The sequence below is a fragment of the Chelonia mydas genome, chromosome 27, assembly GCF_015237465.2.
Source record: "Chelonia mydas isolate rCheMyd1 chromosome 27, rCheMyd1.pri.v2, whole genome shotgun sequence".
Lineage (NCBI taxonomy): Eukaryota > Metazoa > Chordata > Testudines > Cheloniidae > Chelonia > Chelonia mydas.
In genome coordinates this window covers 14,790,823-14,815,601 of record NC_057860.1, presented here as the reverse complement: position 1 = coordinate 14,815,601, position 24,779 = coordinate 14,790,823, and the positions used below count along the sequence as shown (strand labels likewise).

Below are 24,779 nucleotides of genomic sequence, written 5' to 3'. Positions count from 1 at the left end.
CAGACTTGCCCAATCAAAGGAACAAGTGCAGATATTGTTCTGGACAAGTTATCTCCATTTTTGACTTTATGGCATTACATGCCCCAGGCAAGCAACCAACTCTGAAGTATCGCCAACGTTTGTTCAGTCCATCTCTCCAACAACCCGTATTTTCTGGAGCTCTGGGGGAGTGCTTTTCTGGTAACCATAGTTTTTACAGTTTAAATAAAAGTATTCCTTATGAAGGTTGCCATTTTTATATACAGCCTAAGGGATGCCTTTCAAAACTCCACAGTCCAGTCTGGCTCCTCAGGTGCAATGATCAGTCAGGGTTCAGCTGGCTGAAGGAGGCTGGTCTGTTGAGATTTGCATGGGAGGTAAGTGTTAGTGACAATTGCTACAGTTCAAAAGCGAGGAGATACTCACGGTGCCTCTTCTGAGAGCAAACTGGATGGAATCGAGGTCCGCGACAGGACACCAGACTTCAGCAATCAAGCACTTCTGGGTCACGTCAATGTTACACAGGTTCAGGGTATGGTAGATAGCCTTCATCTTCCGCACTTTGATGAACCAGACGCGGATATTTTTAGCAGCTGCCTGCAGGACTCGCTGGCGATGGTCCTCCGTTTGGTTCAGCACCTTGCATGGAAAAGTGGGACCAGGACAGCAGTGAGGTATTCGGTTGCAAAGTGTAGCGGGCAGTAGGGCACAACACAAGAGCGGCTAGTGGTCAGGGCATACAGACAAGCCTGAGTCAGTGGGGGACTGAGAGCCCAACACCCCCATGTTCAGAATTTGCTCTTCAGTCTCCTCACATGCACTCTAGTTTAGCCAAAACCGACTCTTGGAAAGAAACAGCCTAGAGCTGTGTTGTGTATCTTCCTCCCCGCCCCCCCTCGCCCCCAGCAGAGGAATCCAAGGGAGACAGGGAATCGTCCAGATGCTCAAGTGGAGATTTTTCTCTCCACCCAGCTTTACCTGACAATTGCAGAGAAATGACTGCAGACTGTGCAGTGCCAGAGCTCCACTTTGGTGGTAGGGGACACAGGGAGCTTATGTTTAAAGGGTCAGAATTCATTCACATTTGGCTTTCAGAACTGGCTGAGCAGAGGGAAAAAGAGAGAGAGTTTTCTGGCGGGGTCTGACTGGAATGTGCCTCCAGATCCGGCCAAGACCGTTTCAGAGACTGTAAAGCCTCTCAGGTTCAAGTGGAAATGGCGGTATGTGACAAAGCGATCATGTGTAGCTTGGAACGAGCTCCTGCATTCTTGACCATTTTCTGATTGCTAAGCAACTGTTCTCAGCAGCTTCATGCTACAGAGTTGGCGTCTGTAAAAGCAGTGCCCTGCATTCAACGCCTTTCGTTGCAGCTTTTGCATCTGATTCCTCTCTTGACATTTTATTTCCATAAATCTCTCTCTCCATTAAATCCCTTTCAGTCTTCCTGAAATGCATCTTGCTTCCCTTTCTCTGGATTTAGCATTGACAGAGCTGGCACCAGGCAGCTTCACAGGTTGCCGATTCAGCTCACTGCTAGCCACTCGTTTATTCATTGCTTTCACTGACACCCAGAGCTGCACCATAAGAGATCAGTTTTTAATACAGCAGACCTCCAGGGCACCATGCTGTGAAAGTTCACAGACAGGCAGAAAACCTCTGGCAGCATGAACTAATACTGGCCTTTTAATCAATCTGTGAACACAGATTTGACCATTTTCATCTTCAAAGACCCTAAAGAAGAAAGCCTCAGATCATCAGGCTTCTAGCTTTGAAGACAGACACTCCTCTTACTCCCTTGCTTGCCAGTGTGAATTTCAATACCAATGCCAATATTTACACATAGAGGGTTATTCACTCAGCCGCCTGGAAAAATTAAACCTCCCTAACTAGGCAGCTGAATGGAACCAAGTAGAGAAACAAAATTATTCTCTGATCTTGCAATTGTTTAATCTCATAGCAGATTCTCTACCTCGTTTAACTGGAAACTGTTAGCACAAGCCATATCTACATCTAGCCTAGCCAATTAGTCTCAGACAAATGGGATCCACCCTTCAGTTCATGTAAGCCACTTAGCATTCCATAGGCTAAAGCAGCATTGACCCCGTTTGTTCTTTATTATTACCATTTGAAGATCATCAATCCTGGTATTGACTCCAGAAGCCATTTCCTTCCTCTCCTGAGGTGTCTCTGGGCAAGGGTAGAGGGAGGCACGGAACCTGAATGGTTTAAGACGAAAAGTCAAATTGATACATAATGCTCAGTAAAGGAGTGTTTTAAGATTATGGGCTTTGCTAGTGAAAATGTTTAGCCATCATTCACCAAGTCAGATGGCTAAAACTCAAGTTTGCTCAAGGCCAAACCATTATCTGACCACACTGACTTCCATATCCAAGTCAAGCCCTTGACATTAACATAGTACATTCTGCAGGTGTAAAATTCATTCTGAGCAAGAGAAAAGACAACAAAACTGTCAAAAAATATGTTGAGAACTTAGGCAACAAAACAAGTCTCAACAGCATCTTTAACTAGTAATCAACAGTGCATTCGACTGACAACTATTACACCAACGTAGCTGCCGTTCAGAAGCACTGGCCTCCACCAGCAGGAAATCTTTCATGTTTCTGATGAGAAGCATGAGTTAATTTCAGCATGTGATAACTTGATTGCTTTCACATTTTTTCTATAACAGCAAAAGCAGTTCACCCCCTTTAAGGATTAAAAACTGGGGGTGGTTAATTTGGTTGTCCAACAAACTTCTGTAACACATACCATGTGATGTTTATTAGTGTTACTATGTCAAGGTCAACTAAGGATTTCTATTATGCTATTCTTTGCCTCATCACAGATTTTCTGATTAATACAGGCTCAAGGAACTGTAAAAGTACATATTAAGACACTCAATTTGTATTTCAAGCTGCATTACAAATATATTATATGAACGACCTGATTTTCAGAAGTGCTAAGCACGGCTGAAAAATCAAGCCACAGGTGTTTTAAAGTCTGATTTCTTCTTACCCTTCACAGATTTTCTTGACTCTATTTTTTAGCTGATCACCTTGGAAAAAAATAATAAACACCGACTTGTGCACGTAGTCTCCCTAGAACAGAGAAAACCAGATGCAGTGTAAGACCCAAGTACTATATAGGAACTAGCTATTCTAGTACATTATAACACAGCTCCTTATTCTTCCTCTTGCATATATGAATATACAGGAAATTATAGCTGCACATTGAGTCAAGAACATACCCTATCACTGTCACAAAAAACTCACGGTGAAAGGAACTTTCTCTTAGTTTAGTGGTCTCTTCGTACTGTAGCTAAATGCTCTATTTGCTTATCAGATCTATAAAACCTGTACAAGAATAAATTGAAAAATCATGGGGAAATTAGAAGTTTCTATTGCTTAACATTTGGCTGCAGTTAGGTGTGTATCACTATCTCTTCCAGCCAGCCCCACTCTGGCTTAAAGCAGCAAGTAAATGAATGAATGGAAATAAAGGTGATGTATGTGGTATATTTAATTAAAGGAATGCCCAGAGCCTAAAAACCTGGAATTCTCCAGGGAGGTCCACAGCACATTCTTTGTGCAGCTGTTTGGATTTAGATATCTAACTCCCCTTTCCTGCATTTGTTAATAAGATGTTGTTCTACCTTACATAGGAAATTTAGCTTAAAGTTTCTGAGAATAATTACACTAGGTGTAACCTCATTGTCGAACACTTCCTTAAATTAAGGATATAGTCCCTCTCTGGCAGACAGCTGGTGTTCAGTTCAGTTACCAGCAACCAGTAGAGCAACACAGCAACCAAATTCATAGGGAAAATAGGAAGTAACAACTGAATGAAGTTTCAAATCTTTATTTCACTGCAGCCCACAGTCCTCCTTTTGCTAATTCTTAACTGAAGCAGCTATGGAGTTGCAGAGTTTCCAATGTTTGGGTGCTATACATCGGTGTATACCATTAACAAAATAAAATAAGCATCCCTCCTAGTCAGAATGTTTACCACAGGGGTCAGCAACCTTTCGGTGTGCTGAGTCTTCATTGATTCACTCTAATTTAAGGGTTTGCGTGCTAGTGATACATTTCAACCTTTTTAGAAGGTCTCTTTCTATAAGTCTTTAATATATAACTAAACTATTGTTGTATGTAAAGTAAATAAGGTTTTTAAAATGTTTAAGAAGCTTCGTTTAAAATTAAATTAAAATGCAGAGCCCCCCGGGCCAGTGGCCAGGACCCAGGCAGTGTGAGTGCCACTGAAAATCAGCTCGCATGTTGCCTTTGGCACACGTGCCATAGGTTGCCTCCCCTGGTTTACCATTTAGATTGTAAGGAAGGCCAATGGAACTAAGAGCTACTATAAAGGCCTTGAAGCTCACATGTGGTGACCAACTTTAAAAGATTAAAAGGAAAGATTTTTTTTAAAAATAGTGCAAAAGACTCCAAAAGAGTAACAGATTCTATACAGAGACTTCCAAACTGGCCACCGCTACCACCCAAATAAGGCAAGAGGTGCTCAGCCTCGGCTGCAGATAGGAGTAATACTTACACAGTACCGTAGATGGACATGGCACTTTACAAAAGAAGGAGTCCCTATCCTAAAGAGGTTACAAGTGAAGGGCCTGATCCTGCAACTCTAGCCCGAAGGCAAGAGGGGATGACTAACCCAGGGAGCGGCCAGGGAGGACCACAGTGAAGACAGTGCAGTCATGCAGGTTTCAAGAACATGGAATGTCAGTGAACATGCAATGCAGGTGAAAAACAACTCTGAACTCAGGCTGTATCAGGAAGAAACCATTTCTCAGGAACAAATGCCTTTGTTATTTCAGGACCCGATCCTGCAATGAACTCCATGCAGGTAAAATGGGGTGAAGAGCTCACAGAGCTCATTGCAGGATCACGGCCCGAGTCTGACTGTCACTCATTTGGGATCTCCTAGTATTTTGCCTCCATGAAAAGCAATTCATTTTACCGTCACAGGATCCTCCAGGGGGTTTTCAATTTCAGCCTGACGCAGGAATACGTTTCCTCGACACACTCGCCACAGCATGCGCTCAAAGGTAGGGATTCGCTCACGGTTGATCACGCCGGCCACAAATCTGCATGAGGCGGAAAAAACTGTGGATTAGGATGCTGCCTCTGGTATTTGTAGAGCACAGGCACAAAGAACCTGGAGCTGCAAGAGGTTAACTGGAGGCTAGCTAATAAATCAAGGTTTTAAGCTACAAAATCCAGCTGACTTGTTTTGGTTAGTTCTATAATCAAAATGGGACACACACACACACACACAAAGAGGAAACAGCTGGAACATGCCAAAGGCTATACCCTCCATCCCCTTTGACAGCAAGCCTTACTGTCCGCAGATTAAGTAAAAAGCACTTTAACGCATTCAAACAGTAGTTTCCCCTTCAGTCATATGACTTCCACGCCTGTTGCTGTCAGTTTCACGCTGCTCCTGTTACTTCCACGCCAAGGACTGTACAAGGCAGGAAGGGCAGCAACAGGCTACATGGCTTTCAAAGACCATAGGCATTTGCTTTAGAGGAGAGCACTGGTGCAAACTCCTAGGTCCAGTTAAAGTGGTACGACAAAAGTGCTTATGGCTTCTACATTTCTGTTTCAAAGGTGACCTGGAATCAACTAATGAAAAGGGATAAAAATAAGTGGCCTTATTGTCAAAGATGCTATACTCCTATAGACTAATGGAAGCTATGAATTTTCTGTAAGTTTGAAAATCAGGCCTCAAATGCTTAAGGAATAGACTAGCTCTAGCTTTCTGTGCTGGTATGCAAGGCACCAGAGAATGACTTCCTCCTTCAGTTACTTTCTCCCTGGGCTAGCAGGGGCTGGAACGTTAGCAGATGCGGGGGCAGGGAAGGATGGAGACCCTTATTAGTTGATTGTGGATTGACACTGATAGGCCTAAGGTCCCAGTGTGGAGGTCCTCAGGACTGTGTTTGAAGCCCTCTGGATTCCAGATGGGAGTGAACAATTAAAGCAGACAAAATAGAAAGCATAAATGTTGCTGTTACCCAAGTCGTAGAGGGGCCCCTCTTCCAATCTCACTCGGCTCCAGGAGCGAAGAGGATTCCTCCAGCAGGTCTGGATCCGCCATCTGCTGATGATGCAATTCAGCCTGAATTCACAAATCAATTAATATCTAATGAAACTAGTTAGTGGCATGCAGGGAAGAGGAACCAGGAGACAGTTTCCGGGGGTGGGTGGGGAGGACACACAAAAACATCCCCAAAGGATACAAAAAAAGGATGATGAAATAACAGAGACCAAGGGTCACACAAGGGAGGAGAAAAACAAGAGGTAAGCAGAATGGCTCAGCAAAGTTTCTAGACAAAAGGGTCTGGAGATTGCAAAAGAAAAACAAGATGCTTGTGGGATATATAATTCTGCAGATGGGTGGAAGTTAGATTTTACCCAAAGTTATGTTCCCAAAGAATGTTCTTAACTTTTTGAAGATGGCATAGAGCAGGGATCGGCAACCTCTGGCACGTGGCCCGTCAGGGAAATCTGCTGGCAGGCCAGGATGGTTTGTTTACCTGCAGCGTCTGCGGGTTTGGCCGATCACAGCTCCCACTGGCTGCGGTTCGCTGTTCCAGGCTAATGGGGGCTGCAGGAAGCGGCGTGGGCCGAAGGATGTGCTGGACGCCGCTTCCCGCAGCCCCCATTGGCCTGGAACAGCGAACCACAGCCAGAGGGAGCTGTGATCGGCCAAACCCGCAGATGCTGCAGGTAAACAAACCTTCCCGGCCTGCCAGCAGATTTCCCTGACGAGCCACGTGCCAAAGGTTGCCGATCCCTGCTGTAGAGTGACCCAACATGCTTCCATCACTACTTTCTGAACTTAGGGGAAATGGATGAAGAGTGGTACAAATAAATATTCATTTATGTACCACATGACTGCTGCATTTCTGTGCATTTTCTATATATTTACCAGTGGCCACAGGTGTTGCAAACATAGGTTGCCTTTTTAAGTGGCACAGCAGTCAGGATTCTTTCACTCTCAAATTCAGTCCACTTGAGCCAGGTTCATAAGAATGCTACCCAGGCAAGACTTCTGTAGTAGGTGCAGCTGACTAAAACATAAGGAAAGTTTGCACTTCTTCTGCACCCAAAAACTGGATGCTTTACAGATCTTTACACCTCACAATATCCCACTGAGGAGCACAGATAGTGTCATTTCATTCTAAAGTTGGGTGACCTTAGCCTAGTCCCTTCACCTCTCAATGCTAAGTTCATACATTAAGTCAGTGGCAAAGCCAGTAATAAAACCGGAGAGTCCTGGCTGCTAGATGTCCTGTCTATCCAGGACTCGGACTCTCCCTCCATGAATGCACAATGTCTATGACCTGAAGAATGCATTTTTGAGAGTGAAGATATTCAGCACCTAGATAAATACCTACATGGCAGTGATGTACATAGACCTAATACCACCAACTATGCCAGTCCCACCAATTTAAAACAAGCACATGACTTGACTTGCTGGGGTCATCATGGAAAAGGCCACCCAAATACAGGAGAACCTGCTTCAACACAGGAAAAAGAAACTCATTGACCGCACACCTTGAGTTGTCACCTACCATTTCACAATGGAACCCATGCGGTGTATCATCAAACAACTACAACCCACACCTGAAGGGGGCCACATTTGAAAATAATTCTTTCCCAAACTCCTCCTTCTGGCCTTTGAATAACCCCTCAACTTCACCATGCTCATCGTCAGAAGACAGCTCCCCAGAAACCAAGACATACCAACTCAAAGAGGCACTAGACACTATCAGAGTAACAGATACAAAACCTGCAGACGTATCCCCACTGCTACAATGATCAATACCCGTCCCCCCAACACACCTTTCAAGATTCATGGGTCCCAGACATGCCTGCCACAACATACAGCGTATCTCATCAAGTGCATCGAGTGCCCCAACGACAACAACTATGTGGGTGAAACCAGACAATCGCTATGCTCTCAAATTAACTCCCGCAGAACAATGATCGAAGACACCACCACCATATCAGTGGTGGGTGAACACTCTTCACAAAGCGATCACTCCATATCTGATCTTTCAGTACTTTTCCTCAAGGGAAACCTGCACAATACCTTCCAAAGGTAAGCCTGGGAACTCAAATTCATAAGTCTGCTAGACACCAAAAACCCAGGGACTTAACAGGGACAATAGTTCTATGGCTCATTACAACAATCTGTAAATACACCACACTTCCTACTGCCCTTAATGCATAACAACCTACCGTCCAACTGTCCGCTTCATTTCAAATGACCATCTCCAACATTCTTTACCCCCTCTGCTTGTCCCACCTTGTATTTAGCTCAGTCACTCTGCTTCTTTCCCGAGACCTAAAGTGCTCTGAGTAGCTTGAAAACTTGTACCTTGCAGCACCACAAGTTGGTCCAGTATAAGATATATTATTACCTCACCTACCTTCTCTCTCATATTAAAATGGAAAACTGTAAATTACTTTCTATTTATTGTGACTAATTTACAGGCTGAAATTCCTGGGAACATAACTTGTAAATATTAGTGATTCAAATTAGGAAGGATGTTAATACCACATCCTCTCACAGAGCATTAACACAATGCATCACTGGGAACTCTGTCCCAAAATTTCCACCCCTGCAGTTTATAAAATGAAATGGAGAAACTAAGGAACTCCTCTGTGCCAAAAAGGATCAAATGTTACCCTGAGATGTGCATGGGGTTTCCCACTGATTTCAGTGGGTGCTCCTTGCACAGATATGAAGGCAGAATTTGGCCCTAAAGATGTAAATTGTGTGTACACTACAGCCTTGTAAAAATGTTATGCAAGTTTACCAGTGAAGGCACAAAATCCACATGCCCACATATTCTCATAATGAAAAACCCCAGAAAGATATTATACTTGCCAATCAAAAAAGGCCACTTGTTCTGGGAGAGAATTTTGCCAGGCTGATGTACCACACACAGGATACAGCTCAACTGCCCGCTCATGAATACTTAGCTACAGTTTACAAACAGTAAAAATAAATAACAAAATTAAGGTAACCATTAGTGTACTTTTGAAGAGTGATAAAGAAATGTTTTCCCTTATAAGCCAATCCATTCCACCATTTTAGGCATTTAATCCAAATAAAAGTAAACTGCATGGAAACCTTAATGTTTCATAGAGGAAAATAACTAAAATAGTCAAGGGCCCCAAACCAACACCCCCCACCCCCCCACAAACTGAATTACTTTAAATTACTTTTTAAAATTAAAATGGCAGAATTCCTAGATCTAACAAAATTATGGAAAATAAGATCAATTCTACCAAAGGGGCTTGTATTGCATTTGTTGTAAGACAATATTTACTGTTGCTACATTTTTGTAAGGTGCGTGTTAGCCTAGATGAGGCATGCCTCATTTTTGCCAACACAATTTATATTTCAGAGTATTTGTCAAGGCAGAAAGATAGTTTCTTGCTTAAACACATCTGTGGAAACAGCTCTATTAGCTAGGGTAGTCGGGGATGCAACCCCATGCTTTGGTGTCCCTGAGCCTCTGACTGCCAGAAACTGGGACACAATGACGGGGATGGATCACTTGATAATTGCCCTGTTCTGTTAATCTTGGTAACAAATTCGTCTTCTGGCAGGGTCGGTTATTACAACAAATATTACTATGAAATGTAACTGTAGCAGGACTATTCAGACTCCTGGGAGTTTGTTGGGGAAGGTGAGAGCTGTTCAGACACAATGTAGGAAGACGGAGGACTGGCCATCCCATAAGGTCTCTTCGGATCATAATTTTCACCAGCTTGCAATGGAGTATCACAGAGCATCAGAACTGCAAAGGAGGATTTTATCTTATTCTGCATAACAAACACCCAAGTCTATACCCTCCTATGTATACAACTCTATACATGATGGGAATGACACCAAAGAATCATTTAAAGCAATTTTGGAGCATCAGTCACACAGATTAGGAGTCCCTTAATTTCAAGGCCCGAAATTAGAGATTTAGCCATCTTCCTTCCCTTGATTAGTGAGAAAACCAAATCTTGAATGAGAAACAGCAAGAAACAAGAAGTTCTGCTATGCAAATGCTCTCAACAGGTGTAAGTAGCACATACAATTCAAGCCCCTTCACCTTCATTTTCACAAGAAATGAAAGGGATTCAATTCACCATCTAATTTATTAATCCAGAGCCCAGAGGGGGATGACAGATGCAACACAAACTAAAGAAAGCAGACTGTGAGAGGAGTTAGAGGAAAGGGAGACAGGGGACTGCATGCCATTAACCATTACTTTTCCAGTCTTCTTTACGCGCTCATATTCTAGGATGCTTATGGTAAAAGATTCAGAGAAATCTCTCCAGCTCATACTGCTCTTCATAAGCAAAGACAAGAAGACTGAGAAAAGGATCATCATATCGACAATATATATATACATATGTGTATGTGAATGTTATGTAATGGACAAGAAATGGCTACATTGGAGACGTGTCATTTCATTCTTTTATGACTAATATTCTATTCATTCTCCCTCTCCCACTGCACATTCTAGAAAAACAGTAAAGATTGAGTAGAAAGTCATTTCAATTGAGCCATTTCTTGTGTAACTAATTACTATGAATAACTGAGAATACACAGACTTTTAGTTACAGATGAAAAATGTCTTCAAGTGTTGAAGGCACTGTGCAAAGATGGTATTTTCAGTGAAGAAATAAAACAGTGATTAGTGATAATAGCTGGACTGCACAATCTTAAGAGTCTCAAGAAGTCTTCCCAGAGGCAGATATCAACCACTGGACCTAGTCAATGTGCCTGTGGCATCAAGTTACGAACACTGAAAATGGAAGTAGTCAGCTCTAAATGTAACACATTCAGTGGAAGGTTACTCAGTGAGTATTTATCCTGAGACCGTATTACAAATCTCAACGGGTTAGGAGGGACAAATATTGATATTAATCTTGCCTGGTTGAGAATGTGAGCCTCATGGGAACACTTGTTACAAATGCCTTTAAAATGGGCAGAATGACCCACAGTTTTTGTTTCAACATTACATGGATTTTGATCAGATTAAATTGAAATATGTTAATACCGTACCTGAAGAAAAGCATTAGCTAGGTGTTATTTACTATATACTTTGTAAGTGTAAGTACCCTGAAAAGAGGTGCATTAGTAATGATTTTATACAACACTAATTGTACTTGCTCTGTTTTTTTCTATGTTCAATTAGAATAGGCAGGAAATAACCCTTGTTACTTACTGCAGTCAAGCAGTAGATCATCAGGTTGTCACTGTTTGTCCAAACAGACTCACCTAATGGAATCAGCAACTTGCAAACCTACATTCAACACCTGAAGAGGAGATAATCATACAGTACCCAGCCCGTTGGCTGATCACAGCCAGTAGCACCCATGTTATCAGTCATGATGCATGTGAGAGTCTAGGCAGGACAACCTTAATGGTAACTCTTTTGCTCATATAAAAACCATGCTTGCACCAGAGGAGAATAAAGTTTTCAGGAGGCCAGCTCTGCAGGACTATACACTTCATGCCTTTACAATCAGCAGGGCTCAAAGCTCTTCAGCACTCCATAGCCAACTCTGGGCTGGCATGGAATGCAACACATACTATGCAAAATATTTCCCTCCCAGTCTAAGAAGGTACATGGCCAATTTCCTCTCCTGAGAGAGAGAGATTGTAAGGTGCTTCTATATATTTTAATACAACTGAAAGGCATTTTGTAAAGATCACCTGGGCTCTTTATCTGCAAGTCTCAGTTTTGCTTTGCTGCTGAACCCTAGGTGACAGCAGGGCAGCATTTCATTGTTCTGGAGAAAACGCTTGCAATGCTGCTGTCAAGAACTGGTCAAAATGAACACTAACCAAAAAGCCCAACTGTTAGGTATCTAAATGGTAATTCTGCTCCTGAACTTGCCAGTGAGCATTTCAGAGCTTGATCAAAAACTCACTAAATCTGACAGGAGTCTTGCTATTAACAGCAAAGGATTTTGGATCAGGCCTACAGAATCTACAGAATCCAAGTTTTATATTCATCCCTCATAACAGAGGATTTCTGGTGTTTACTTACATACTTGCACCAAGCAGAAAAATGCATATTGGAGGGGGAAACAGCCTTAGCCTCGCAGTGATGCTGTCATCTATTGACCTGCTTAGGTTTTTCAGAAGCCAGGAAATAATGATTTATTCAGCACCTGTCTCCACACAATTAATTCTATGTTTTTACTGGGAACACGCACAGTAAATATAAATAATCAGAAAACGTAAAACCATGATTGGCTGTGTGCGCATTGCATGAAAAACAGAAAATGATTTGAGAAAGTTTCTTAAACCAAAAAAAAGTATAGAAACGAGTCATCTAAAATAGCAAATGAAAGACAACACTCTTGAGAATAAAAATGGCAATTTGTGACAATAAACCACCAGCTGATTCAGTGCTAAACTCCCCTGATAGTCTGACCTCATCAAAAAACTGCTGAGTTTTGCGCAGTATAAATTTTAATTCTGTCAGCTCTAGGAAGTTTCTCTTCAGAGCTTCCTGGTTTGTGTTGATCTCTTTAAGCTCATTTTCAATTTTCTCAAAGTTTGCCTGGGGAAGAAAAGAAGAGGAAAAAAATGTAAAGTGAACCTAAAAATAAATGCAATTTAGCTCTAATTAATCACCCAGTTCAAAGTGTGCTGTGCAAGATCTTTTCCTAACGGCATTCAGGTTACCCATAACTACTAGATGCTGCCTGCATCCTGTTTTCTTCACAATGCATCTTAAAACATTAGCATCAGATTATTATAATGCTACTCTATATAAAGATTAATAATTAGAGTTGTACCAGTTTACATGAACTCTAAATTTGGTCCTTCGTTTTTAAAAATAAGTATTCACTTGCATCTTATACATACATACACTGAAGTTACAGCAAACTATGCACAATGTTTATGGGTTGGATCCTCAGCTGGTGTAAATCAGTGCAGCTACACTGAAGACAATAGAGCTTTGTTCATTAAACCAGCTGGGGATCTGACCCTGTATATTCTTACTACTAAATTCCAAAGAACTCAATTATTGAAACTAATTAGCAGAACTTCGGCTATCTAGACTCAGATACTAGTTCAGCCTTAATGAAACACTATTACCTCTAAATCGATCATGTCCCGTGGGAAAGGCACCTCTGGGTTCTCACCGGTGTCCAGGATTGGGATGTTCGCTTTTTTAATCTCCTTCTCAACAAACCCTAAAGACAGAAAAAGTTTCACGGGTAAGAATCACTATGAGAAACAAAAGCAAGAAACTGCAGCATCAGTCTCTCTGCACCTTCACATTCCCCATCACCTCACCTGACCGGCAGCTGTGTATCCCACCCCCACAACCATCCATCCTATCTGTAGCAGAACTCCACCAGAATACAGCTCATGTGGCTGCTTTAAAAGATCCACAAGTTCTCTTCTCCACATGAAACAAATCTTTCCAAAAGTAGCCTAGCCTACTGGGAAACGAATGTTACCTTACCACTAACACAACACTTAGCTATGACACATTATTTCAAAAGTTTAGGCTGCTTTCTTCCCTTAAAGCTAGTATAGAATTAGAGGCATGCATCAAAGTAAAGCAAGGACATACTGAGTTTCCGGTCCATCTCCTCACATCTCCTGACTTCGTTAACAAATTTACGCTGGAACACATTCACATCAGGGTTCAACTGCAAACAGAAACACACATTTCCTTAGGAACGTTTAAATGTGAAGGATCATGATTACTAATTTATCAGGGTTGTGTGTGGGTTTTTTGGTGAGTGGTGGTTTGTTTTTAAAGAATGATGCAAGGAAAGTGTATAGCAGATATGATTGCTGTGTAGCATGACCCTCCTTACGGATAAGTAACAACTAGCTGGAATATATGTGCTTGTGGCACAAGTGGGCACTGAGATAGCAAAGATTAATTATGACCCTTGACCATATAAACAGCAGCCAGGATCTTAATGATCTGATGCATTTTACTGACACCGGAAAGCAGCCACTTACATCACGAAACTGAACCTTCCCAAGCTCTCCTAACTCGCTGACACAACAGTATGCAGCTTCCGACTGGAGGAAAAGCTGAGCCAGGGTCATCTCCTCACTTCGGAAAAGCTCCCCCATGATGAAAGGCAAGTGTCGGCCAAACCAGGAGTGGAATTTTAACCCTAAAATAAAAAGGTTGTAGGCCTGAGAATGTACAGCAGAGTCTGAATCCCACATTCTCCCCTGTACAGGCACATTTGTGAAAGGACAATTTGTCTCCGATAGTCAGAGGAGAAAAAGTATAAAACACAGTCCCATGGAATAACCCTACACGCTGCATGCAAATATTTTGACTTAAAAATAATACAAGAGGAAGTGATGATCCTTTCATAAGATGTCTGAGAGGTCAAGTAGTTCTTCGGCACCTTCTGAAGAAAGACTATTTCATAACTTTCTAAGGAAACACCTTGGTGAATCACGACAGATCTTACTCATTGACCCCGTGGTACCAGGGAGGGGAACCCTGCCACATCACATGGTCTGCAAAGCACCATGGAGAGTTAACCCACTACAGACAATTCTTTCTTCTTCTTCAGCAACCTAAGAACTCTGCTCTTCCAGGGCTGTCTCTTCCTGCTCTAAGCCTTGTACTTCGAGTGATGCTCTCAGAGGCAAACCAACTCACGTGGTAGCTAAAGGCCGCCTACTGAAATGTCATCTTGGAAGCAGTCCATTTTCAGCTGACAGCATCCCTGAACTGGCAGGGAAGAGCTCCCCCAGGAAGAGAAGAGCATTGCCATCATACAACACTAGTGCAGTTCAGAAAATGCACCACACTGCATATTGCGCTATGGTGCATCCCTGTTGGGGCAGAGAACACATTCTTTGCTCTTCTCTTCATTCAGCTGCTATATTTTATATTTCCACCCTGCCCCACCTTAAAACTACAGCCCATTTGGAGGGCTGTCAAATTATCATCACAAGCAGGGTAGTGCTTCACTCAACACAGGTTTTAAAACACAAGAAATACCACACAAGAGAAGCTGGCACTATCAGTGGTCCTGAATTTTTACTAGCTCAAACTAACTGAGCCTATGAGACCAGAATCAAAACGAATGACACTTTAGTTCAGTTCTGGCCACACTGATTTCTGACTTCACATTGCTGAGTGGAATTTAGCTGCTGGTATGACACATTCTGTCTGGGTGGCCCCAGGTGTTGTTTTAATTATTGTATCTATGCCCAGATGCCGTGTGAACATGCGCATGCAGTTAAAAATCCATCCACACACGCACTGTATTTCCATTTTGAAATCTACCGAACAACGAGCCTTGAAACCGACTGGATGGCTTGTTTGCTTCTGGGTTTATTCAAAATACACGGTTTTTAAGTGGAAAAATATCCCTTCCCACACGCTTAGGCAAACCAGGATGATAAAATATGCACTCAGAGCAAAGTGAAGTGAAAACCCGACACAGCAGCACGGTGCGACCGCCAGGCTGAAGCCCCCACGGTTCGGCACAAACGCCGCCGGCTTGGGAGGCTATTCCCGTGGGGGGTGCCCGGCACACCCTGGCGCAGCAAGAGGGAGCCTGGCGAGGCACAGGCGGAACCAGCGGCGCCGGGCAGGCGGCCAGTGCCCAGCCCGGGCACCGAGCGTGCAGCACCCTGGGGTGCAGGGGCGGGCGCTTCAGGGACAGGGACGCAGGGGCTCGGAGGAGACCAGGCCAAGGGGACAGCGACAGGCACAGGGCAATTAGCAGACCCCCCCCCCCAGCAGGGCACACGGGAAATGAAGGGGGGGGGCAGCCTGAGGGCTGAGCTCCACCACAACCCCCCCCCCCAACTGGGGGCTCCCCGTGGCCTCTCCTAGAGGGGACCCCGCCCCCCAAGCGCCCTGCAGAGCGGGACGCCAGCCACCCCCACCCCCGGCTCAGCCACCAGGGGGCGCCCCCCGCCTGCCCCCCCCTTACCTGCAGCCCACCCCGGCCCCTGCAGCGGCCGCCGCAGCCTTACCTGCGCCGCCCCGGCCCCCCTGACGTCACCGCGCACGCGAACGTCGTCCCCCCCCGCCGCAGCGCCGGATCACGCGAGGGCGTCTCCTAGCGACGGCCCGGCGGCCATCTTGTTCCCCTTTGGCCGGCTGGGCCCCTCCGCCCGGAAGTGCCCGGAACGGGGGGAGGGGCCGTGGCTGCCGGGGGGCGGGGGGGAGGGGCAGAGGGCCAGCGTCGCCCGGCGCCGTGGCCCAAAACACGACGTCACAGCATGAGCCGATGACATCACGGCACAACCGGCTGATGTCGCCATGGAGCGCAGCGGTGTTTTGCTGCACTAGGATGACGTCATGACAGAGCAGGTCGTGCCCGTCCGTGGGTTGGACTCAAATATTGCAGGGGGAGCCCTGTCCCCTCTCGCAGTGCGACACCGCGGCAGGGCCGGGCGTGAGCGCCTCACCGCCTCGCACCAACGTGCGACATCGCGCCCACCTAGCACCACCTCGCACCAACCTAGCACCACCTCGCACCAACGTGCGACATCACACCAACCTAGCGCCACCTCGCACCAACCTAGCGCCGCCTCGCACCAACCTAGCGCCGCCTCGCGCCAACGTGCGACATCACACCAACCTAGCATCACCTCGCACCAACCTAGCGCCACCTCGCACCAACCTAGCACCACCTCGCACCAACGTGCGACATCGCGCCCACCTAGCGCCACCTCGCACCAACCTAGCGCCACCTCGCACCAACGTGCGATATCACACCAACCTAGCACCACCTCGCACCAACCTAGCACCGCCTCGCACCAACGTGCAACATCACACCAACCTAGCGCCGCCTCGCACCAACCTAGCGCCGCCTCGCACCAACGTGCGACATCGCGCCCACCTAGCGCCACCTCGCACCAACCTAGCGCCACCTCGCACCAACCTAGCGCTGCCTCGCACCAACGTGCAACATCGCGACCACCTCGCACCAACCTAGCACCACCTCACACCAACATAGCGCCACGTTGCACCAACCTAGCGCCACCTCACACCAACCTAGCACCACCTTGCACCAACGTGCGACATCGCGCCCACCTAGCACCACCTCGCACCAAACTAGCACCACCTCGCGCCAACCTAGCGCCACGTTGCACCAACCTAGCGCCACCTCACACCAGCCTAGCACCACCTTGCACCAAGGTGCGACATCGCGCCCACCTAGCACCACCTCGCACCAAACTAGCACCACCTCGCGCCAACCTAGCGCCACGTTGCACCAACCTAGCGCCACCTCACACCAGCCTAGCACCACCTTGCACCAAGGTGCGACATCACACCAACCTAGCATCACCTCGCACCCACCTAGCGCCACCTCGCACCAACGTGCAACATCACACCAACCTAGCGCCGCCTCGCACCCACCTAGCGCCACCTCGCACCAACGTGCGAGATCGCGCCAACCTAGTACCACCTCGCACCAACCTAGCACCACCTCGCACCAACCTAGCGCCACCTCACACCAACGTGCAACATCGCGCCAACCTAGTACCACCTCGCACCAAACTAGCACCACCTCGCGCCAACCTAGCGCCACCTTGCACCAACCTAGCACCACCTCGCACCAACCTAGCACCACCTCGCACCAACGTGCGACATCACACCAACCTAGCATCACCTCGCACCCACCTAGCGCCACCTCGCACCAACGTGCGACATCGCGCCAACCTAGCGCCACCTCGCACCAACCTAGCGCCACCTCGCACCAACCTAACACTACGTTGCACCAACCTAGCACCATGTCACACCAACGTGCAACATCATGCCAACCTAGCACCACATCACACCAACCTAGCACCACCTCGCACCAACACAGCACCATGTCGCACCAACGTGCAATGTCACGCCAACCTAGCACCACCTCGCACCAACCTAGCGCCACCTCGCACCAACCTAGCACCACGTCGCACCAGCATACAATGTCACGCCAACCTAGCACCACGTCGCCCCGTGATAGGATTTTACACCAAAATATCATGACGTTGCATCACGACAGGATGTCACACCAACATATCATGTTACAGCAATATATCACATCACACCACAATACATCACGCCAACATATCACGTTGCACCAACATATTACCACATCGCAACAACATATCTTCACAGCACCACTGCATCATGCCAAAAGCTAGCGTGGTAAGTTAGAAATGTCATCGTACTTTTATGTGTTGCCATGTTGTCATCACGTTGGATCAGAACTCCAGTGTGTTGTTTGAAAAGTTCACGAGGAGCAGTACTCTGCAGTTCTGCACAGATATGGCACCACATGTACACAGAGGAGAAGGAGACCGCCAGCTGGAAGAGGCATGTGTTAATGGTCAAGCAATGCTTGGCTGGCGGGACTGGCTTATGGCTAGGCTGCAGTGGAGTCTCGCACAGGTCCTGTATGGTAACATAGCTGGACCTACCCCTGCCACGTGTCTCTCCTCCTTCTCTTCTTACACCGCCTCCTCACTGTTCATGGCAGGATTTTCTGTCTCGGGCTCATCGGAGGCATCCACAGTGGTCGGTGGGTTACTGGTGGGGGTCTCTGCCAAGTATGGCATGCAATTTCCTGGAAACGTGGCAGGTCTGTGGCTCAGCACAAGACCGACTGCTGCCCTTCCTGGCCTTGTGGTATGCCCACCACAGCTCCTTCGCTTTCATGCAGCACTGCCGTGGATCCTTGTCATACCCCTTTGCCTGCATCCCCGGGCAAGCTTTTTGGAGATGTCCACTTTTCTACAACTGGTCCATAGCTGTGCCAGCACAGCTTCTTCTCTGCCACAGGCCCCGGAGATCTAACGCCTCCTGTCCACTCCAGACAGGAGCGTGGTTAGTGCGTGGGATTGGCGTCGTCGCTAGGACAGTTGCACACAACAAGGGAGAGCTGCCAGGTGTACTCACCAAGGTGGGCAACCAGGAAAAGGCATTTCAAACATACACAGGGGTTTTAAAACGGGGGGGTGGGGGGGCTTCTGAGCTGCAGGTGGCCGTGCCTGCAGACGGTCGATGTAAACAAACTGGCTCGCGGCCCGCCAGCGGATTGCCATGATGGGCCGCAGGTTGCCCACCACTGCCCTAGCCCCTTTGACTGACGCAAGAATAAAACCCAGTACAGCAACTTCATACCCTCTAGGTCTGCTTCTCTTCTCACGCACAGTGATATCAAACCGGTGTCATTCTGCTGCAGTCAATGAAGCCGCACTGGTGACAGTGAGAGGACAATCAGGCTTGTTGCTTTGAATCCAAGCGATAAAGAGAGTGTGTTTCAGTGGAGACGCAATTCCACCCCGCAACAGCCAGATTAATCTCCACACAGAGATTGGCATAATGTGGAAATCTGACATACAAGAAACCTCCCTCCAAGTAAGAGTTCATAATTTCCTCTGCTATTAGATTGTTAAATGGAAACACGATTTCCTAGGAAGGAAGCCAAGCCCCACAGATGAAATGAACTTAGTTAAAATACACTTAACTGCTAAGTACATATTCTGCTTATTGACAGTCTTTTGGTAAACATTGGCTCTTTATTCCAGTTTAAAAGTTTAAGTTTAAAGAGGGGCTTTTGCACTATGGAAAATTGGAAAATATGTCAGATCTAATCATGGAACTGTTAACTCTTTACCTGCTTTTGTTCATTCCTTGTCATTTATGCTAATTGCCATAGAAAGTAATTGATTCCAGTGGTGCACACTTCATCCTGAAAGGTTTCAGAGTAACAGCCGTGTTAGTCTGTATTCGCAAAAAGAAAAGGAGGACTTGTGGCACCTTAGAGACTAACCAATTTATTTGAGCATAAGCTTATGTGAGCTACAGCATCCGATGAAGTGAGCTGTAGCTCACGAAAGCTTATGATCAAATAAATTAGTTAGTCTCTAAGGTGCCACAAGTCCTCCTTTTCTTTTTACTTCATCCTGAAGCAATTCACAGAATATGCAAAGCACTACTTATATGCAGCCACTCTGGGGAGGAAAGCACGAGTTGCCACACTCTGCAACAGTAGGGGTAGAAAGGAGTATAGGCAGCTGTGGGGAAGTCAAACATTACTGGAGGCCGGAAAGAGGTGGAACTCAATAGACATTGTGGAGGGATATATCATCTCCTCGCAGCTGCTTTCCTGACCCCCGGAAGATATACTGGAGCAAACTCCAGCTTCTCTAGTTAGAGTTCAGTGCCCAGATACCAGATCAGTCCTTCCCTGTTATCCTGTGCTTGTAGCTGACTCTGTATGAAGGGGAGCCTTGGGAATATTGTAGCCCCTTGTTTTGCCTCAGGTTGCACGCTGTACGGTGCAACGTCTCCACTTCTAACTTTTTAGCAATACCTCTCTTTGAAATCGCCTGACAGGGTTGTGCACAGCAAAGCGGAACTGTACATCTCCCCAGGCAGCCTGTCAAGGTGCCGAGCTCTGTGTCGGGGAGACAAATTATACTCTTATTAATTATTACTTAAATGATGGTAGTGCCTAGGAGCCCTAGGCATGGCCCGGGACCCCAGCGTACTAAGAGTTGCACAAACAGAACAAAAAGCTGATTCCTGCCCCAAAGAGCTGCCGATCTACGTGTGAAACAAGAGACAACAAATGGCTGCACAAGGAAACAATGAGATAATATTGGTCAGCCTGATAGGCTGTGGTCTCAGCCCACCAGCAACCTAACCTAATAAATACAGCACGTGATGAGACTGGGGGCTTCGTTTGATAGAAAAGGCAGAAGCATTACAATGGCAAGACTCTAGTTTTCATTTTTATTGAGGTATCTGACATAATCCCTCCAATTGCCCTGGGAAGATGGAGAGAGCTGGGAGAATTGAATACTATAATGGACCAATTTGCTATTGAAATATACCATGCTGATGGCAGCCCAGGAGACAGGACTGCATGTTTCCATGCAACAGAGACATGAGCAGCTGCAGAAGTCTGTGTCCCTTCCACCCCCAGTTACTGCCTGCCAATTTACCTCCCCACTTAATCCAGAGGCTCTCCTGGGGAGGAAAGGGTAATTTATTATCCACTGTCCACTCAGTCCTTAGCCTTGTTACTTCAGCTACCAAAAAGAGGGGCAAATGTGCCAACTGCAATTGTTTTTTTTGTGCGGCCACTTGTCTTGTACAAAGAAGACACCAATGCTATAAAATTAACAGGTGGGCTATAGAGAGAATCGGTCAAATCCAGTGAGAGGTGGAAACTTCAAAGAACAAATTACATTCAGGTCCAAAAGGGGAAGACTCAGGTTGCCACCTACTGGGCCATCCAGGTATGTCCCTCTGAGAGGAAGTGGGACATACCTGTGTTCCAGGCAGCCATTCATCACATTTCAGCTCATCAGGGCGTGACAGCTCTGTGCAGAGCAAGTTTAGAACAGCCCACTTAGCCTGTTGTAGAAAACAGGCAGACCAAAAATATAGACCTGTACCTTTATCTTCTTGAGAGCCTTCCACTCAGCTTTACAAGTTAAACCCGCCTTGAGTTCAGAATTGCTATTCCCTTATTACAGACAGGAAAACTGAGGCACAGAGAGGAGAAGTCACTTGGCCAAAGTCACGTCGTGAATTAATAGCAGAACTAGAGAGAGAACAAAGATCTGCTGACTTCCAGTGCTGTGTGTTCGCCACCACACCGAGCATCCTAGAGAGCAGCTCTGCTCTGAAATGGATCTCACGTCAATAACAGCTGCAGAGCCACAGTGTGTTGGGGCCGAAATTAATTGTGCGTGTCTGTGTGCGTGTGCATGGAGCACTGGCTCATCAGCTGCAAACACTGGAAATGGGGGGGGTGTTAATCCTCAGGGGGGAAAAGCCAATGCTCTGAGAAACGCCAGTGTATAACAAATTACACTATTTTTAACCTGTGACATAAAAAGTGTGTTGTGGGCTTCAGATGGGGCACCCAAATCTAAATCAATACCCTGGTGTGGGTCCAGCACGGTTAACAAGCAAGTCTGTCACATGACTGGGAGCATGGGGGCAGGGAAGTGCTGACAGTTGCCGGAGATATCCTTGTGGATGGCGGGGTCCCCAGCTGGTACATAATGTAGCAGCCAAGACTGTCCTAAAGTGGGTTCGAGACCAACTGCCTGGAACACTGTAAGGGGCCCGTCTTGTTTGCCAACCTGTGGCCAGATACAGGGCTGACCCCCAGCTGCAGGATCCCCTCTCCTGTGACAAGAGAAGCTGAGAGCGCGTCCCGATAGTCCAAGACCCTCGATGAGACTCCAGCTGTGACCCTCGAGGTCTGGCAGCAGCTCTTCCAGCTGAGCCTAAAACCAGCTCCTCCTGGCCAAGCACTTGGGTTGTTGCTGTTGGGGGTTGCTTCCCTTTGGCTGAGCCAGCAGGACCAAGGGTGAGCAGGTCTCAGCTGGGAATCATCCATGTACGTCTTAAGCCTTCCTCCTTCGCATCAGCCTCTTGGCCGGTAGCGGGCATGCTTCAACCCCTGCTCTCAAACATTCTACCCCAGCGATCTTGCAGATGATCCTATGGCCATAAACAAAAGCCAAGGCAATAAACAGGCCTGTGAACCGTTTTCAATTAATATTTAACTCGAAAGCTCCTCAGGACAGGGGCTGCCCCTCCTCTGTCTTCAGCCCAGCAATGAGCATGATACCTGCGTGATGTGATTCATCATTACCACTAACAATCAGCAGTGTGGAATGCACTATCTTCCCTTTGGGCAGTGCTTTCGGCACGTGTACCCTGGCGTGTGCTGAGAGCCTGTGCTACGCTTAGAAAGCTAGTAACTCGAGCCCGTTGATGAATAGGGGCCTGCAGAGCTGAGCTGGGCGCTCTCCAGTGGGAGTGCCCAGCCATATATCTGCATGCTCCTGGGTTTAGATTTACTCCTTTTATTTAAATCTGCATACAGATACGAGCACAAACACAGAAGTAACATGTCAACACCAATCTCACATATGCACTTGCATGTGTGTCCCCCACATGTATGTAAATATACATAGACAGGTGTGTGCAATTCAGTCTCATGAATGATCCAAAGGGACATGCCACAGCTAGTCAATAGGGAGTATAAGCCTCTCTTTAAAATGTCGACAACCCGCCTGACACAGACCTGCAAAGCAATACTAACGGGAGGCAGAGGGGTTTGAATGTTCCAGCTGAGTTTCTGTGCTGCTATGTGCAGTTGTTTCAGCCGTCCTTTCATGTACACAGCTGTGCCCAGAAGGGGCTTGTTTCTGTCTAGCAGCTTCCCAGGCAGCTTCCAGCAGAGTTTTGTTTTTTCCTCTCGCCCAGATTCCTTGCAGTTTTGCACAGAATGCCTTTGAACGTATGGCACAGAAGAGGCTGTTGGGAGCTCTGGAGCTTCACATTCCTCCGTGAGCCGTGCCTGGGCTCGCATGCAAAAGCCATCGCCTCCCCTCCACTCCAACTATTTTAATCATTTCAAAAAGGGTGGGTCATCAGGCATTTGGCAGTGGCTCCTTTTATATAGCTAAGGTGGAGTCAGCCAATGGCCTGCAAGCCTGGAAAATTTTGCAGGGCAGTTTCCCTGGACAGCTTTGCAGAGCTGTGCCATTTGAATTTAAGCTCGCACATACACACACACACACAGCCACGCACTGTGCTCTCCATTTCTGGCTTGCCTCCCAGCACAGAGTTGAGCTAGAGCTCGGGTTAAGTTTTTTCTTCTCACTCTGCTCCCTGCAGCGACAGCTTCTCCAGGCTCTGCTAGTCGGGACTCCCAAGCAAGCATGGCGGACACCCCTTTGCAAATTATTGAGCAGCCCGCTCCTTCCGAGACCTCCGAGGAGCAAGCAGCTGAGGAGCCGATTAAATCAGACCAGATCAATGGCGTGATGGTGCTCACCCTTCTGGACAAGATCATCGGGGCAGTGGATCAGATCCAGCTGACCCAGACGCAGCTGGAGGAGAGGCAACAAGAGATGGATAGCGCAGTGGCCAGCATCCAGGGGGAACTGACCAAGCTCACCAAAGCACACACCACCACCAGCAACACCGTGAACAAGATGCTGGAGAAAGTACGCAAGGTGAGCGTCAATGTGAAAACCGTCCGGCAGAACCTGGAGAAGCAAGCCGGGCAGATCAAGAAGCTGGAGGTCAACGAGGCGGAGCTGTTGAAGCGAAGGAACTTCAAAGTCATGATCTACCAGGTAAGGAGATGTCCTGCAGCTCCTCAGGCACCGTCAGTGAGTGTTTTCAGTGTTGACCGCATCACCATCCTGGGTTAGAAGGACGGCACGTTGCCTCACATGCCTCCTCTAGACTCATCCAGCATCCAGTGCTGAAGTGCGCCATAAATAGGGCCTTCCGAATCTAACAGCACTGATTTCTTCATAAGGCAGAAGGTTTAATGTAATAATTTATTGCACTTAAAAAAATGAGTACAGGAAATTTCATAAAGATACTGAGACTGGCCCCAAGCACCCCACTGCAAAAGGCCAGCAGAATTTGGTTACCTAGCAGAGACTGCTGTTTAACCAAAGGAGGAACAAAAGTCTACTAGGAACTGGAGAGAGGTATTTTAAATCAGTTATTTCAGACAGAGGATTTACTGTGAGGGATGAAGTCCTTAGTGCGACAGAAAATACGGTCCGGTCCATTGAATTCATTAGCACACCCTTTCCCCGGGATCTGCCTTTGCCACATTGCTTGTAAAATTAAATATGATCCAATGTATGTTACAGATTCCTTCATCTACAGCCTGCAGGTCCTGGGCATTCCAGTCGCTCAGTTTCAGCGACAGGGGCTTCACTCTGCCGGAGGCTCAGCACTCCCACTAGGA

General features: G+C 46.6%; 2 protein-coding genes across 16 annotated transcripts in view; one reads left to right on the top strand and one right to left on the bottom strand.

Annotated features, from left to right (window-relative positions):
* The window catches only part of ATP6V0A1 (ATPase H+ transporting V0 subunit a1), a 68,458-nt gene that overhangs the window by 34,352 nt on the left and 9,327 nt on the right, over positions 1–24,779 (bottom strand). For 2 of the 15 annotated variants that reach the window (XM_037886606.2, XM_043536588.1), the window contains exons 1-10: positions 15,966–16,121; positions 14,014–14,174; positions 13,613–13,691; positions 13,129–13,226; positions 12,458–12,586; positions 6,011–6,114; positions 4,951–5,077; positions 2,995–3,077; positions 2,102–2,195; positions 406–618 (exon numbers count right to left, since the gene is read on the bottom strand). In XM_037886606.2, coding sequence (XP_037742534.1) covers positions 406–618; positions 2,102–2,195; positions 2,995–3,077; positions 4,951–5,077; positions 6,011–6,114; positions 12,458–12,586; positions 13,129–13,226; positions 13,613–13,691; positions 14,014–14,130 — 1,044 coding nt within the window. In that variant the 5' untranslated portion in view covers positions 14,131–14,174; positions 15,966–16,121. Of the gene's footprint in view, positions 1–405; positions 619–2,101; positions 2,196–2,994; positions 3,078–4,950; positions 5,078–6,010; positions 6,115–12,457; positions 12,587–13,128; positions 13,227–13,329; positions 13,480–13,612; positions 13,692–14,013; positions 14,175–15,965; positions 16,148–18,201; positions 19,261–24,779 lie in introns of those variants that run through there. The other 13 variants (XM_043536592.1, XM_043536594.1, XM_043536586.1 and 10 more) reach the window with 11 other exon arrangements.
* CAVIN1 (caveolae associated protein 1) overlaps positions 23,529–24,779 on the top strand; it is a 36,225-nt gene continuing 34,974 nt past the window's right edge. Inside the window, exon 1 of the mRNA XM_007054729.4 lies at positions 23,529–24,147. Within this exon, the coding sequence (XP_007054791.2) occupies positions 23,728–24,147 (420 nt within the window). The 5' untranslated portion in view covers positions 23,529–23,727. The remainder of the gene's footprint in view (positions 24,148–24,779) is intronic.